The sequence below is a fragment of the Corylus avellana genome, chromosome ca7 (assembly GCF_901000735.1).
Source record: "Corylus avellana chromosome ca7, CavTom2PMs-1.0".
NCBI classification, from domain to species: Eukaryota; Viridiplantae; Streptophyta; class Magnoliopsida; order Fagales; family Betulaceae; genus Corylus; species Corylus avellana.
The window spans coordinates 7,777,766-7,795,496 of record NC_081547.1 but is presented as its reverse complement, the minus strand read 5'-3'; the positions used below and the strand labels follow the sequence as shown (position 1 = coordinate 7,795,496).

The 17,731-nt window shown below is 35.8% G+C and overlaps 2 protein-coding genes across 5 annotated transcripts; both read left to right on the top strand.

Annotated features, from left to right (window-relative positions):
* The first annotated feature begins 1,611 nt into the window (after positions 1 to 1,611).
* LOC132186969 (protein transport protein SEC13 homolog B-like) lies at positions 1,612 to 7,754 on the top strand. Of its 4 annotated transcripts, none has more exons than XR_009440783.1 (4): positions 1,612 to 1,878; positions 2,743 to 3,654; positions 4,177 to 4,296; positions 4,400 to 4,463. XR_009440783.1 is itself a non-coding variant. In XM_059601099.1 (3 exons), the coding sequence occupies exons 2-3, from the start codon at positions 2,770 to 2,772 to the stop codon at positions 7,735 to 7,737; spliced, it is 900 nt and encodes a 299-aa protein (XP_059457082.1). In that variant the 5' UTR covers positions 1,612 to 1,878; positions 2,743 to 2,769; the 3' UTR covers positions 7,738 to 7,754. The 4 variants fall into 4 exon arrangements, 2 of the variants coding, with proteins under 2 accessions (XP_059457082.1, XP_059457081.1); XR_009440782.1 differs by having other exon boundaries at positions 4,383 to 4,463; XM_059601099.1 differs by lacking the exons at positions 4,177 to 4,296; positions 4,400 to 4,463 and adding an exon at positions 7,723 to 7,754.
* Positions 7,755 to 12,711: 4,957 nt separating this feature from the next.
* On the top strand, positions 12,712 to 15,698 carry LOC132186929 (CASP-like protein 3A1). Its single transcript, XM_059601050.1, has 3 exons — positions 12,712 to 13,160; positions 14,120 to 14,255; positions 15,151 to 15,698. Exons 1-3 carry the CDS (start codon positions 12,880 to 12,882, stop codon positions 15,364 to 15,366), a joined length of 633 nt encoding a protein of 210 aa, XP_059457033.1. The 5' UTR covers positions 12,712 to 12,879; the 3' UTR covers positions 15,367 to 15,698.
* Positions 15,699 to 17,731: the final 2,033 nt, after the last annotated feature.

The window sequence follows — 17,731 nt, the reverse complement described above, 5'->3', positions numbered from 1 at the left end:
TGTTTGGTTCGTTCATAGAAAACATGGTTTGCCGCAATATGGAGAGCTGCATGGCTATCACAGAAAATCAATGCTGGTTTCTAATAAGGAGCTTACAAATAATCCAAGAGGGAAAACAACCATGTTAGCTCACAAGATACAGCAACCATAGATCTATACTCAGCTTCAACTGATGATCTGGAAACGGCTTGTTGCTTTTTGGATCTCCAGGATATCATAGAGTCACCAATGAATACACAGAAACCTGTGATGGACCTTCTAGTGTCAAGGCAACCAGCCCAATCAAAATTAGAGAAAGCCTTAACCTTGAAATCTGAGATAGCTGGAAAGACTAGTCACTGTCCTGGAGCAGACTTGATGTATCTTAAAACCCTATGTGCTGCATCTAAATGTGGTTGGCAAGGTTTATCCATGAATTGACTCGATGTTTGAACTAAGTAAGACAAGTCTGGTCTAGTCACTGTCAAGTAAAGCAACCTTCCAATAAGGCGTCTATAGCTTGTGGAATCATCTAATAAAGGACCATTATCTTTGGACAACTTCACATTTTGCTCCATTGGAAACTTAGCTGGTTTAGAAGCTAATAAACCAGAATCTTGTAACACTTATAGGGCATACTTCCCGGAAATTGTTACGTAAACAATTTCTCATATTACATTATGAGGAATTTATGACTTAGGATTTGAGCATTACCATTAGATTAAAATTAAATGATTAATAATTAAGTAACGAATGTGTTTCTTATAATTTATACTTTATAATCACAATTTGTAGTATGTAAAAACTTAACAATTTGAATTTAAATCATATATATGTCATGAATCGTGATCATGGGATCATAAAATATAAGTATATAAAAATTAATATTGACCCATATAATGATACAATCATATAAGTATATAAATGTTTACATATAAGATACAATATATATTAATATTGACATTATATACTTGACTTGTGTTAAGCATTAACATTTTAACATATTAATTAAATAATACTATATGCAATATGATAATAGTGATTAGTGTGTGTGAGTGTGTGACATAAAGCGTTTTATGTTGTGATTTAAAAAATACTTAATCTAAAATAAGAAAAAAAAAATGCGATTGAGAAAAACACAATTTTTAAAATCGTAATTATTGAAATTGAAATAACAAACTGACCCTAAATAATACTACATAACACAATTTTTATTCATAATTCCTAAATTTTGAATTTTAAATTTTTTATTGAATTTAATCGTAGCCATCCAATTTAATTGAATTTAATCTTAGCCGTTGAATTTGATCTATGTATATAAGTGTAAACCAATTTGAAAGAATTATATGGTGCTCCACATGACATAATAAGCTCATTAATCTGACGTTGTAAATTGAATATGAAAGTCAAGATCCTAATAAACGGTCTAGATCATCTACTATGCTTGCATGGAACCGGTCTCACTATTAGACACACACAGAGGATTAATTCCAGGTGAATATATTCAAGGATTAATTCCGTAATGCGTGCGCTATCAAGCATTAATGTTGAAAATGTTTTGATGATCTAATAGCCGTTGGATGATATTATTTTTCCAAATCCAACAGTTGCAAATTAGAGAACCCAATTTAACCTAAATCTCTCCATTCTGTCGACTTTCCTCTTTCAGTCTCCACCATCCTCCTCGCCTCCTATCTCTGTTGCCGCTCCCACCGCTCCCCCAGTGCTCCCAACGGCAACCACCACCACCACCGCAGCAACCACACACCTCGACGCCTGGCTGAAGCTGAACGGCTCGTGCCCGGTTTCCAGGAACTTGCCCCTACCAACCCCGCTGACCACGCCGCTCTTGGAGGTCGTTTCACTCTCGCAGTACGCCGCGGATCGGAGGCGGAGCAGGTGATAAGATTTGTGGCTTTTTCTTTTCTTTTTGGGTTTTTTTTTTTTTTTTTTCTCCGTTTCTTCTTGGGTGGTGGGTGGTTTGGGGTTTTGCCGTTTGATGTGTTCGTTTGGTTTCCCAGAAAAATTTGGAAATATTTTTGGATAGATAGGTATTGGGGTTTCTGTTTTTTACTGAATTATGGTTTGTGTTTGATGAAATTAGAGCAGAAAAAGTATCTTCGTCTTATTAAACAGATGGGTGTTGGTCTTTCACATAATATTGAATTCTAGGATTGAATCATTTTTGCTAAATTCATGTACATATACATCCCAAAATTAATCGAGCTTGAGCTCGAGCTCGAACAGGGTTCCAACCCTATCGAGCCGAGCTCGAGCAACATTTCTAGGCTCGTGTCGAGCTCGAGCCTGGCCTCAAAGTAAACGAGCCGAGCCCGGACAAGCCAAGCTCGCCCAAGCTCGGCTGGTTTACACCCCTAGATCTGAGTACATGAGTAATTTGGCTTTATCTTTGTTCTTTTTGGTAGACAAGAAAAGATAAGGAATGTTAGAGGAACTGAAACTTTTAGATTCAGATTTTCTATAGTTTGGTAGCTACAAGTAATTGGTCTGTAATGAAAGTTACGCTATTAGATTGTCCAAGATTTTTCTTCTTTGTTATTGAGATTAGAACAGCGGAAAATGTACAAATTAAGGTTTTCTTTATTTAACTTTTTTTTATTTTCTTGCACTTTCTTAGCAAGCAAACACTGGGTGTTGTAGAACATATAGATCATCTCACGTATTAATAGGATTTGAATTTTTCTGCGAACCAATGGAAGATATATCAGTTTTAATCTGAGTTACCCTTTTGTTTTGAAGCAGTAGGTAAAGTATATTGACTGTGGAAAAATGCCTTCGCAAAAGATTGAAACTGGTCACCAAGATGTGATCCACGATGTGGCAATGGATTACTATGGTAAGCGTCTTGCCACGGCCTCGTCAGACCATTCCATTAAGATAGTTGGGGTGAGCAATACAACCTCTCAGCCTCTTGCGACATTAACTGGCCACCAAGGACCTGTTTGGCAGGTAGTCTGGGCTCACCCGAAATTTGGGTCTTTTCTCGCTTCATGTTCTTATGACGGGCACGTGATAATATGGAAGGAGGGTAATCCAAATGAGTGGACCCAAGCTCACGTCTTTGATGACCACAAGTCCTCTGTCAATTCTATTGCTTGGGCTCCTCATGAACTGGGTCTTTGTTTAGCATGTGGTTCCTCTGATGGGAATATCTCAGTTTTCACTGCAAGACCGGATGGTGGTTGGGACACCTCGAGGATTGACCAAGCTCATCCAGTTGGTGTCACTTCTGTTTCATGGGCTCCCTCAACTGCGCCTGGTGCTCTTGTTGGTTCTGGCTTGCTTGATCCTGTTCAGAAGCTCTGCTCAGGTGGTTGTGATAATACTGTGAAGGTGTGGAAGCTCTATAATGGGAGTTGGAAGATGGATTGCTTTCCAGCTCTTCAGATGCATACAGATTGGGTTCGTGATGTTGCGTGGGCACCCAACTTGGGACTTCCAAAATCTACAATTGCAAGTGCCTCACAGGATGGCAAAGTCATCATATGGACTGTGGTCAAGGAGGGGGATCAATGGGAAGGCAAGGTTTTGAATGATTTTAAGACTCCTGTCTGGAGGGTCTCCTGGTCGCTGACGGGAAACATATTGGCTGTCGCTGACGGAAACAACAATGTGACATTGTGGAAGGAAGCAGTCGACGGGGAGTGGCAACAGGTTTCCACAGTTGAGCCTTAGCATCCATATTACTTTTGCCCTTGAAGTACTGGATTTTGTTCTAAATCTTTTTCATCCACATGTTTTAGGACATTGTTTCTTTACATTGTCATGTATCTTAGTACTTTGCCTGATATTGAGATTATATCAAAACCCTAGACTTGCCAGAAACAAATGTGGATTGTAGTTTGTCAAAAATTATCTTGAAATTTGTTGATGATTGGTTGTGGTGGATTTCTTATCTCAGTTTTGAAATGTTTCCAATCTTTTGAGTTTTGTTTTGGCTAATCTACATTGATAAGTGAACTGTCTGCTGGTTAATAAATATACAAACATGTATTAATATGATTCAACATAGAACCCACCCCGTACCCAAGCCCACCCTTTATGCTTGAGCTGAAGTGCTTTTTGGTAGGAGAGAAAAAGTTTTGTATATCTATAGAATGTTTTGTTTCATTTGAAGCATTGCCATGGTAAAAATTCATTACTATTGTCCCTTTTTTTTTTTTGGTGGCATAAAAGAGGGTGAAGAAGTTGGTCTTCGAGCAGCTGTAGTATCATTATTTTCATTGCACTTGATGACTGCCATATGCGGGCAACAAATAGCAGATATCTCTGAACAACTTGTTTATTGTCATGAAGGTAACTGTTCAAATTTTTTAGAATAAAAAGGAAATGAATTTGAAAATATAAATAACAGGAAATTTGATCCTCAAATTTGTGGAAAGTTTGTTGTCTTTTTAAGTGGGTACATCGTAAAGACCAGAACTTCGTATGGAGCAGAAGCCACTGAATGAAGCATTCGCTCAGCAGGGGCATAAAAAGGGTAATCCATTTGCAGTGGGTGGAGACATTTGAGGTGGATTGTCAATTGTTTTCAGGCTTTTTTATTTTTTATTTTTGTGAGAAATGACGCACTTCTTGCAAGCCACAGGAGTTGTGGTAATTCAAAGATTTTTTTTGGTTTTTGTTTTGTAACAATGTGATGGTGATGCACAACTTTGAGTTGCAGCAGCGTCTAGCAATTTTTGAGTATAGCTTATTAGCTTCTTGAGAACAAAAAAAAGAAAAAGGAGGTATATGTTGTTAGGAGAACGACATTTCTGTACAGTTTTCTGGTAATCCCCGTAATCCACCTTTATGTTGATGTTTGTTTGTATTTATTTATTTTTTTTTGGTCCGGGTTTGGCTGGGGGTGTAAGTGACCAATTAGTGCTAGTGTAATAGGAGTCCTGCTATCCGGCTGCCTAGAGTCAGACAAGTGTCTGCCAAAGTTTGACGTGGCAAATCAGAGACAAGCATTTCTTATGCCATGATGGGTGCACAGCAAAACCAACTGGGTTCGGTGGGTTTGAGTTGGTGGTCGCCTACAACACCTGCAAAGAGTGGCAGTGAGCAAGATGAGAATGGAAAGAATTCGCCTGTTGAGGGTGTGGTCCAGCCTGTTGCGTTGATCACACTTCTGCCCCCAGGGGAAGTTGCAAGACCAGAGATACAGAGGAATTGCTTGCCCGCAGGGAACCTCAATGAGGAAGAATGGGTTACTGTTTATGGGTATTGTTTTATTCTTTCTTTTGTCTTTTATGGTTTTACCTATTTATTGTTTGGCTTTAATCTCTCTTTCATCCATCTTCTATGTAGTTCAGAGCTCTAGAATGGATGCATATTAAGGGATATTTGCTTTAAATGTTTGCCACACATTCTTTTGTTAATAGTGATTTTCTGAGTTTATATGTTTATGCCTGGGGTTGATAGAGTTTGGCTTTGTCCTGTCTGACATTAAAGAAGGAGAGATCCAATTATAGATAACAAGCACTGGTGGGATGGTTCAATATAAGGTGATGGCAAATTATTTGAAAATTAAATTGTAGTCCTCTTTGCTTCTTTTTTGTTGCTTTTTGGCATGAGCAGTTGTGTCATCAATGGTGATTTTTGGTTTATTAGTGCAAGTGCTTTTGACTGCAAAATTTATACGAAGCAGGCTACATTTTATACATATTTGTTTTACTTGGGATGAAGATTCATCATTTAAGTAAACTTCCTCATTAGTAGTAACTTGGTATTGAAGTATGTTTCTCAAAGTATCAATGCTAGATGCTTTGAGAACTCCACTAGGACCATAGAGGAATTGACCCATTTCTTCTTCTTTACTTTGTATTCCTGGACAGCCGCTTGGCTTGCTCCTATAGAGATCAGTTTCTCTAATTTCTTTTTTCATTTTTCTCCCTCTTAGGCGCTCTCTTTTATACTTCCCGTGTATGTGGGTTGCGCCCCTCTGCGCTTTTTATATCATTATTACTTATAAAAAAAAGAAGGTATTTTTCTCAAGATGCAGGACCACTAGGTGGAGTGGAAGAACTGTAGCCAATAGATGATTTCCACTGATAGTCTCAATGCTTTAAACTTGAATGGAGACGGACTCTTGAATATGATATTATTTTTGCATTTTGACATGCTTGAAACACTTTTGAAGTTATATGAGTTACATAAGTTCTTATGTCATTTTAAACAAATACTGTATTCATTTTTGCTATTCCATATATTTTTGAGAGCACTATCACATGGAAGTTCCATTGGTTGTTGAACAAAGTGAAATTTGATTTGCATATGGCATTCTCTGCTTTATCTTTTACAGTCTTATGCATGCTAAACCTTTTGTATAATTCATCTCCTCAATTGTTTAAAACACATAGCTCTTTGGGATCTTACAACTAATAGTTTACTTAAACAAAGTAAAATAGTGATCTTATTCTTGTTTTGTTTCATTGGCTTTATAATTCCTCTTATGTTTAAGATATAAGAGAACGTGTGGAACTTTGATCTTAATGGTTGTCAGTGGGAAAATGACCTCTTCTTGACGTGGATTCATTGAGAGCAGAATAGCATGAGTATACTTTTCTATCAAGTAGCAAGAGACTAAATGTTCCCCTTTGATTTGTTCAATGATTTTTAATTCCCATAACAACGTTGTTGATTGGTCTCTAGTTCAATGATTCATTCAACCCTCTTGTGTTTTTAGAGTATGCAACCAAGAAGAATTTTCAGTTCAAAGTTGAGGAAGACGTAGAGGGTTGAATGAAGGCGAAGAATTGACAAGAACAAAATGTTTAAGCCATCTCAGATGTTTCTTTTGAATATATTGTAGCAAAAATTTTCTTTCCATTTTTTTTTTTTTTTTCTTTCGTATTATGTTTTCCCAAGGCGATAATATAGAAACTAAGGTTATGTATTTTTTTTTTTTTTGTCTTTCGTATTTTTTCATCAAAACAAATACATTAACAAACAATCCAAAACACTAAATACTTATAAAAACACAAATAGTATTCACATATATGTCGCATCATAATATTTTTTCAAACAAAAAACAAAAAAATACATTAAAAAACATGCACTAAGCCCTTGTTTGGAGAAGTTTTTGAGAAGTGTTTTCACTTTTCAAACACTGAAACAACTCAGACAATAGATACCAAATGGATTCTCATATGTGGCTCTTACCACTTACACACTTTTCAAAATGAATCCCAAAACACTTTTTAAAAAACATCGCACACCTTTATATAGGAATGTTTTGAAAACACCTGCTCGTTTTTCAGGTGTGGAGGCTGCCTGGTTACATATAATTTTTTTTTAAGTGGAGGCTGGCCTCCAAGGGTGGAAGCTACTGGATTTGTGTCGCGACCACCATGGGGGCTACTGATCTGCCTGGTGGCTGATTTGCTTAATGAAGCCAGCCTCCAATAGTTTAGGAAATTGACAATTAAAGCATTTTTTTAGGCTTAGACTATCTGTAAACATAATAGACAAGAGATTCAAGGTTGAACACGCCTGATGGTGTTTTCCACCTTTGAAACATGAGGTTTTAGTGTTTGAAACTTCTAGGGTCTGCCTCTGAGCATCTTACTTGAGGCTTAAACTATTAAACGCTTTTTTTTTTTTTTTTAATTATTATTGTTATTATTTTTTATTTTATTTTTATATGCCCTTAGTTGTTCATTATGTAAGTATATGAAATGTGCTTATTTACTTATTACATTATTGGTCTTTAATACTGTTCTTTTTTCTTTTCAGGTTTTCCCCTGCTGATACAAATTTAGTATTGAGGGAGTTTGAAAAGTGTGGTGTGACTTTGAAACATGTTCCTGGTCCAAGAGAAGCTAACTGGATGCACATTCTATATCAGGTTCTTCTTCTTTCCTCTTGTTTCAAGTTTGATAAATATGGCTTATTTTATTCAACATCAATTATCTTTTTATTCCATCTTTTCTTGGGGCCTTAGGTGTTACTATAACTCTTTGTCTAATTGAAAACCATGCTTGTCATGCTTACTAATGATAAGTGTATGCCGAGTGGACTTAAATTAACTAAGATGGTGATAGACTTAAAATCTTCTTGATTTTTATTTTTATTTTTATTTTTATTTTTAGCTGGCTGAATATAGTAAAATGTGTAGATATTGTTTTCTCTGAACATTTTGTTTCGTGAAAGGCATTCTCCTTTGTAAAATTTTTGCTTGGTTTTGATTTGCTAAATGTGGAAAAACTGCTACCTATTCTTTACGTATTGAAAGCTGGCTTCTTGTTGGCTGGATGCTTCAGTGGATTTTATGCAAATGCTCCAATGGTCAATAGTGACCGTTCTATTTTATATTCTCACTAACTCTAGGATGGAAATTCTTGAACTATCGACCATTTTGATGGCGTCCGCTAGTACGAATGTAAGATCATGTACTCATGATTTGCATAGAAAGTATTTCCTAAATTTTCTCGTTATTATGTCTGAAAAATTAATTTTATAAGCACATGAAGCCACTAATGTTATTCCATTCAGTACATTAGAAAATGCTATCTCCATGTTTTATACTTAAAAAGTCTTTATTACATCTAAAGTATACAGACTATCAAGATGAAATTGGATTTTCAAGATCTTTCTTCCACTAATATTGGCTTTAATTCATCTGTTGCATGTGACATATAATATGTGAAACTTGATATGGACAAGAAAAAGTATACAGTTGAGGATTTTTGAATTACTTTTATTGCTAACACAAGAAAAATTTGCTGCGAATCCACAGACAAAATCAATCCACAGACAAAATCAATCTGGTATTTTTCAGATGCTAAACAAATAGTATCTAATGCTCCATTTGTTAAAATTTTTGATTTGTTTTATGTTTTCTCTTCCCAAATAAAATTATTGATAAGTAACCCAAACTCGAAACACTCATAAAATTACAAAAAAACTTTTCATCTTTATGTCGCATTAGAATACTTTTTAAAACCAAAAATGACAAAATACCCCCAAAACACATTAACAAACAGAGCCTAAGTTGTCCATGTCTGCTTTGACAATGAACTTGCCGCTTTGTTGGCCATTATTTGGAAATCCTTCCTAATCTGTTGTAGGGGTTATAATATGCATCTGCTGCCTTTTTTTCGTTTTTCTTCTTTTTTCTTTTCAGTTTTTGGGGTTTACCAAAAGGGTTACTGATTTGGTTGGTTTATTTATTGTTGGTGCAGAATCGTTTTGATGCTCTGAAGGCTCTTAGCAAAAATGGCATGCAAATTAATGGGGTACTGATTGTAGGTGTGAAGCCATTGGATCCAATGCAACGTCAGGCTTTGAATGAAAGGGTTAAGAATCAGGGATTCATGCCTCCATCTGCAAAATACTCAGAGGTGAACACATTGAGAGCCCCTTCTCGCCCCTACTATCTTCAAAATGGCAATACTAATGTGCGTCAGTCAGGAGGTGCCGTTGCTTCCCCTACAAAATCTTTGGCGTCCAAAATCATGGATTTGATGTTTGGAGTTTAGGCCAGTTTTAGAGTTTATTTTTTTGTGCCATCTAGTTTCAATCAAATATGCATCCACTCAGGCAATTGAATGATCAGATGAGAGTTTCAGCACATGTAAGCTTGAAGCGGCTTTTTCTTTTCCTCATTTTTTTTTTTTTTTAAAGTTTTTCCTCCCAGTGAGAAATGTTTGATTTCCTTTTTCTTTTTCTTAAAATCCTCAAAAGACTTTGTACCATTCACTTCGAGGTTGATATGTGACAAGATGTAAACATTTGGAATTCTGATGTGAGAGCAAAGATGCGTTAGCACATGATAATCTGAGTTTTATTCATCTATGTTTGTTTATTTTCAAGCTACATAAGAAGACAAGCAAAGGCCAATAATAAGAACCATTATAAGAACCATAATGTCTCCACTTGTTATAGGCCTAGAAATAACACATTATGATTTTTTTTTTTGTTATTAAAAAAAAGTGCATTTTCAAAATTAGTGCATCATACTCCAATTGCATGGCTGCTATCCACCTAGGATCAGTGGCAGCCTTCCTATAGGATATTGGTTCAGACTCGGGTAGCGTGGCCTGGTATAGTTGAAATTCTGAGAAGGACATAGGTCTAAGGGAGCCTGTTCTGACCTAGTGGTCATAGGGTGAGTTCGTTGTGGAGAGTCTGATGGGGCAGGGGAAGCAGATGATGGGGAAGCAGTAGCTAGGGTGGGGATAGGTGAAGGGATTGCAGCTGAAGGTGGTGATTGGTCAGAAATAGTAGCAGACTGGCAGGTGTGGGATGTTTAGGAGGATCATTAGCTGCAATATGGTCAGAAACAACATGCAAAATATATGGAATTGGACAAGAAATAGGGAGAAATAAGGGAGCATTACCTTGTGCATTGATCTTGGATGGAAGTTGTGAGGTAGCTTGATTCTTGGCATGGAAGGACTCCTCATCAAATATAACATGTTTAGACAAGTATGCTTTACTGGTAACAAATCCAAGCACTTATAGCCTGCATAGTTGTATCCAAGAAAAATGCAAGGTTTGGTTCTATTTATTATCATTATTATAACCCCGTGGTAAGTCACTTGGTGACCCTGCGGTGGGTCACCAGTGGTAGGCCTTGGCGTGCATTCGGGTCAAGGTACTGCCAATGCCAGTGCTAACAGCCTAACATGACATGGAACCTAACAATTTGTAGAAATCGACATTGTACAAAATTCATGAATTTCTTCCCTTTTAAGGGGTTAAAAGCAGTTTTTGTCCTTTTCAGAAGTAATTCTATTTCTTCTTTCATTATTTTTCATTTTTTCGATGTTTACGTGGATTGATTTTTTAACTAAAAAATTAATTGTCACACCACATTAATTTTGAGAGAATGACGCTACTCAGATTATAAAGCTACAAAATGGAGTGTAATGATCTTTGTAGAGAGTCTTACCCAATAAATGCAAGACCAATTCTAAAACCTTAGGACAAGGAAAACAATTTCTTGACCTACCAACTCTTCTTCTTTGGTTTTCCTGGGCTGTCAACTTTCTATTCAATGACTAAAGAAACCCATCCATCTATGAACAGAAGAAGAAAAAAGAAAAAGAAAAAAAAGAAACCCATCCAAAAATTGAGCAAAATTTGGGTTTGTGTCATACTACAAGAAGTTAGGGCATTGAATCATGGATCTTCATCCTCCTCCTTTATGGCTCTGACAATCCCAACTCCAGTAAATAAATAAAAAAGTTAGTGATATGCAGCACACTGGCGTGTATGAACAGTCATGCATGCCAATATTAGATATTTATTTTATTTTTACTGTTTAAATAATTATTTAATTATATTTTATAATTAAATAACACTGACGTGCATGACTGTTCATGCACGCCAGTGTGCTGCAGATCACTGCTCAATAAAAAAAGTCCCCAACTCCCAACTATCCAAGAGTAATACTAGTAAAAAATTTTGTCATGTGATTTTTAAAAGAGAATTGCTAGACTTTTTTTTTTAATTTTTTTTTTCTCTCATTTTTTAAAAATTTTTTATTGGATTTGTGAAGCTCATGTGTGAAATCCATGTATGAGACACATACAACTCTACGGATTTAATAATAATTTTAAGAAGTAAAATCACATTTGAAATGACACCCAAAAAAAAAAATCCTAATTATCTTTTTAACATTATTCCTTGCAAAAGGCAATAGTGGTCCTCCTTACTTTGAGAAAGAAAGACTACGGCCAACGGGGCCACGGCCCAAACAAACAGGCTCACGGGCTCTGTGGGCTATAGGCTATAACAGAGCAAGAGTAAAATGAAGGGAGTGAACTTACCCAAACAAACAAAGCATCAATTCCATGGCACTGCTCACTCACGGGCTCTGCTCTGTCCCCCCGCCCATCTCTCGCCTCGCGTCTGTCTCTTACTTGGCTACTCCACGTGTCCCCACCCACTCCCCAATTCCCGTTCACACTGCCACAACTTTTATAATATAATAGATTACTGTACAACTCCTTTATAATTGATTAAAAAATGTTATATATTTTTTTAATATTTTTTTAACTGTGATATAACTTTTAAAATTATTGTTGAATTTGATATTATCATTATTAACTTTTAATCTATTAATGATTTTAAAACTATATCATAATTGAAAGGACACCAAAATAACACTAAAAAAACACTTAATATTTTTTAATTAAATATTATAACAGTAAAAATTATTTATTAAATATTTAATTAATATTTTAATACTCTCCACGTGTAAATTTAAATTTTTTTGTAATATGTTATGTCCAAGATGAATTAAAATTTGAATTTAAGATATTTGACTCAAATAACATATTAAATAATTGCTTATTTTAAAAAATTAAACTGATAAAAAAATAAATATAATCATTTAACAAATACCATCAATACTTTATTATTGATTGTTTTGTGTCATTTGACTCATTCAATCGTGGGTGATCTTCTCAATTGGGAGGATAGTTTTGAAATAAATGGTATTTTTATTTTATTTGGGATATTGCACACTTAATAGGTTTAATTTGCACCATTTACTTGAAACGAAGGTGTTATAAAAAAAAAAACTATTCACCAATACCTGTAGTTTTTTTTTTAAGGGTTTCAAATTTAATTTAATTTTCTCTCTTTCTCACAAAATACTAAAAATCTATTTTTTTTTTATTTTATTTTAAAAAATACAGTATAAATGTTGTATTTTTAAATCAACCGTTATATTATTTAGCGTTTTTCGGTGACCTTTTTAAGGAAAAGGAATAGAAAAGTAAGCAGAGGGAGCTAGGAGAAGCCTCTCTCTCCTCTATAAAAACCCCAAGCGCCTGAGCCAGCCATCACTCACTCACGCATTACTCGCACATTTAAAACCCTCAACGGAGCCTGTCAACTCTCACTCCCAGTCTCAGAGGCAGTCAGAGAGACACAGAGACGATGGTGAGCGACCGGAAGGCGTCGGAGGAGGCTAAGGTTGCTGCGGCGGAGAACAGCACCATGAGTGGGCCACTCGTGGGGACGACGAGGCCGTCTGAGACGAAGGGATCGCCGGTGCGCCGGAAATCTGACTTGGCCCACCTCGTTTTGAGGCTTCTGTGCATGGCGACCTCCGTGATCGCCCTGTCGTTCATGGTCACGGCCAGGGAGGCTAGCACTGTCTCCATCTACGGCTTCCAGCTTCCCGTTTACTCCAAGTGGTCTTACTCGCGCTCCTTCGAGTAAGCCTCCCTCCCTGAGAGAAGTTTCCTGTATGCGCTTCTGGGTCTTATTTCTTGACGCTCTTGTTTGGTAGCTGAGAAAGGTCAGGAAAATGAGGGAAATGGATTCCGATGGACTCCAGCTTCTTTTTTTTCTTTTTCTTTAAGCTCCTTTCTGGTTTGGCCCCAACATTGATTTATTTTTTATTTTACCACATTTTCTTTTCTTCTTTTGTAAAAGTAAGTAACCATTTTTTTTTTTTAAATTCTTTTTTGCATACATATTGGGTGATGGGCGGAGGGTTTCTTTCATTGGGTTCCAAGTGATGCAAATTATTTATATATTTTTAAATAATGTTTTGCTAGAACGTCTTTTGGATTTTGTTTTTCCCACTCCACTAAGTATTTTACTTCTCACCAAAAAAAAATTGACCGGAGAGAGCAGGTCCTTGTCTTGGTTGGTTTGTTGGGTTGAAAACCCATGTTGACATAATTGCTTTATGTCTGGCGCTTCTGATGCAACAACAAATTTGGGGAATTCTCTCTCTAATATTCATGGCATCTGAATGAACAGAATCAGACCCGTGAATGATTTTTGTTTTGTTTGTTTTCCCACTCTTCTTCATTTTTTTATTTATGTATTTGTCTCTTTATAGATCTCTTTGGGCTGGGATTTCATTGAATTTTCCATTTTGTCCCCTACTTCATGGATAGCTTTTTCACTCTTCACTAAACAAAACGATTAAACTTCAGAAATGTAAATTTGAGTTTTAGACCCTAATAGCGTTGAGGCTGTGTATGAGTTAGATTGAATTAGGTAGAGTCCATCAAACAGGTGTGATTCCTGTAGTGAGAAGTATCTCAAAACAAATGTGCAGCTTTTTTTAGTTGATGTTGCGTCTAAAGCAATAAAGGGTTTATAGGCGTGATTTGTATGACCAAAAGTTGTTAAGATAGCTCTATGAATTTGTGGTGGGCAGGTATCTCGTTGGAGTTTCGGCTGCCGTTGCCGCTCACTCCCTGCTGCAACTCCTCATTAGCGGGTCAAGGCTGCTGAGAAAGTCCCCAGTGATCCCCTCAAGAAATCATGCGTGGCTTATATTTGCTGGGGATCAGGTAATGGATTTGCTAGCATTAATTCTCTCATAAAGCAGCAGTTACAAGATACACATTTTGTTCACGTGCATTTTTAGTTCTCTTTGATGCCACAATATATCTTTTTCATCTTACTGAGGTCGTACACGTATAAGATTGTAAGAACTATAATGTTAGACGCAAATACCCTCATACTTGGCATATGTTAATTACATATTAAGAGGAAGTTGAAGATGTGTAGAAAAGAAAAGCTCAAGCAATGAACCATCAATTCTTTCCTTATAATTATTAGTGAAAAACTAGTTGAGCAAGTTATGTTTTTGCTTGTCGGTCGGCTAAAACGGAGGTCACTAGTTTTCATCTCTCTTTACCCGAGTACATGTTATTTTGGGCGGGGGATTTCGTAACATTCCTAATTGGCTGTATTGGGAGGACAGTTCATAATTTTCAGAGTAATTCTCTAGAGTATACAAATCCATAACTCACAGATTCCTAATCTTTCCAAGCTGTAAATGCCAAACAGCGAAAGATTTTAATTAATCGACTCAAAATCGATGTAGTTTTCCTGGCAGTGGAAGCAGGATAGATGTTTCTGAAAGTTTATAATTTGCAGATTCTGGAAACATAGAGATGCTTAGTTACTTGAAAATATTGTTCTTCCTGTGTAGCATTTATCTTACTCACAAGTCACAAGATAGACATTGAAATAATCATAAATCATGCTGTATTACTGTACAGTCATTTGACAATTTCAGAAAACAGAATTGCTGCATACATGTTAAACTTATTGGTCTTTTTACCAAGTAGAAAGAGCCAAATTCTTGTTGAAGAAAATCCTGTTCATCCCTTTCAGAATTTGGCATTCACTTTCAGTTCATTGCTGCCGTGTAAGGGCCTGATTAGTTTTAAGTGGCAGGTATTTGCATATGCATTGATGAGCGCTGGGTCGGCTGCGTCGGGGGTGACCAACTTGAACCGCACCGGAATCCGACATACAGCTCTACCGAACTTTTGCAAGCCATTACAAAGCTTCTGCGACCATGTTGCCATCTCAATAGCCTTCACTTTCTTCAGCTGCATCCTGCTTGCCACATCTGCTGTCCAGGATGTAATTTGGCTGTCCAAGAACTGAATCTTCTCCACATACTTGATTTTGTTTTGCACCCCTATAAATATTATGACTTCTAGAAAAATACTATCTGCATCCTTTGGTTTCTACGAAAATGATCAATGTTTCTGTCTTTTGAAAACTACTTTACTCGAGGGCAGCTATGTAAGAAAGGAGATGGCTTCTCAGCACTTCAGTGATGGGAATTAATGTGCCTAACTATTGGTCATTTGAGAGCCTGCCTATAGAAAGGCTTCTGCTAATGTAATTTGTATGCCATGGGACGACTCTTGTTTATGACGGCGTTAATATGTCAAAATAGGTGTGCAAATCTTACTATATTTCAAACAATATCATGATCTGTCTCCAACCCATTTAAGTTGCTAGCGCATACTTTTGACCAATTGGCAATGAACATAAAATTAGGTGACTTATTTTATTAAACGGGTAAGAGCTTTCAATTCTAATTCGTTAATTTTATATTGAGTTTATAAATCGTGTTAAAAATTGTAAATTTTTTTATGTTGTATATTGAGTTCGGATCGTATTGAGATATATGTATAAGATTCTAATTTTATATTTTGGGTGATTTTGAATTTTGTTATTTAAAAAATTGTTAACGCTAAGGAGTAAAGGAAAAAGAAAAAGAAAAAATTGTAATTTATATTAGCATTTGAATGCAAGTCGCATCCAATCTATTGCACACAAATAAAAGTACAGGCTATTTGAAATTTCAGCCCATCCTCTTTGTTTTAATCAACGTTTGGAGCAAAATAGTCAAAAAGATTAGTTGAATATTTAATTTGCTGCCTGGACAAAGTACAGCAAAAAAGTAAAAAAGCACAACTACAAATGAGAAAAGAGTTGGGCAGAGAAAAAACTAAAGCACCAGTCAGAGTCAGAGAGCAACTTAGGCAAATTATTTGCCTCCATGAAACCAGAAAAAAAAAAAAATGTTGTTTAATGCCCATTCATGTGTAGCATCATTCACGAATGGTGGCACTTTCGAAAAAGTGGAAGCATTTGGGGAAGTGAGAGCCTCCCCTGAAGCCTCTGAACTCTGAAGGAGTATATTTGTCAATGAGTGCACTGAACTATATTTTGCTTCAGAGTTCACTGCTGACCAAGTTTTGTCTAATCCAGCATCGACTGCCGCTCTGGCTGTTACTGCTTCAGTGAGCATGTGAATATCTCTAGACTAAAATGTTTATATTAGCTGAATTTAGTTAATTAAGATTGTTGATTTTTCACAAATACATTTGGAATACCAAAGCATAATACATCATTTCTTTAATATTTTCTCTTTTATCTCCCTCTCCAAGAGCTTATATTCACAAGAATGTAATAGAAAAAGAAGGAAAAATAATATTTAAAAGAAAGTAGGGAAAATAAAAGATCATCAATTAGAGTTTGTATTAAAAAATGAGTAGGTAAATTAAATGAGAGTGTTTTTAATTAGATATTTTATATCTTATTGCTAGAGATGTTAAAAACGCAATTAAGATTTTGGTAAAATCACAATTTGGCATTTAGAATTGTAGTTTAACCTTTAAAGGTGTGTGTTTCTAAAAGCGCACCAAATATTGTTATTTTGTAATTGCAAAGTAAAGTTAACGGGTTTAAAGCTACACGAGATCTAATTTCAGCAAAAATTAGCGGGGTTCTTGTTAGAGTTTTTAAGTGAAATTATATATACTGTGCTGAAATACCACCAAACTTAAAAAACTTGAGTTTGGAGTCTTTCAATAAAACCATAATATATTATGTTGGGATACTACTTAACTCAAAAACTCAAGTTTATGAATTTGGAGACAACTATATTTTATTAATCACTTATACTTGTAATATCTTTTCAATTTGAGCTTAATCCTTTTTAATTCACATGGGTTTACTCAACCATGCATATATATGCTGAAGTTTCTCCTAGTAGATTAAAGTGATCGTTTCAATGATCATGACAAGAACATGTCTGATTCATGCAACCAATAGGTTAGCTCAACAACAAGCTAGATAGTCAATGTACACAAAAACTTTGATCCAACGTTCGATCTATGTGGATCGATTGATCGATGATAGTTATGCATCAATCGTTTGAAGTGGGATCGATTGATCGTTGACACTTGTACATCGATCGTTCAAGTATCAAAATTTATTTTGTTAAAACAATTTTAATATAATTTATGGAGCATGAGAAGTGTACTTGTCAGTGGATGTTTCATATTGAGAAAATATAAAGAAGGAGAAAATACATTTTACCCCCTTAAACTATCCACCCATTTGCATTTTGATCTCCAATGTTTAAAAAGTGACACTTGACCCCCCAAACTTTCAAATTGTTGCAATTCAACCGCTTTTGACTTTTTTTTTTTCCCAAAATGCCCCCATGCCA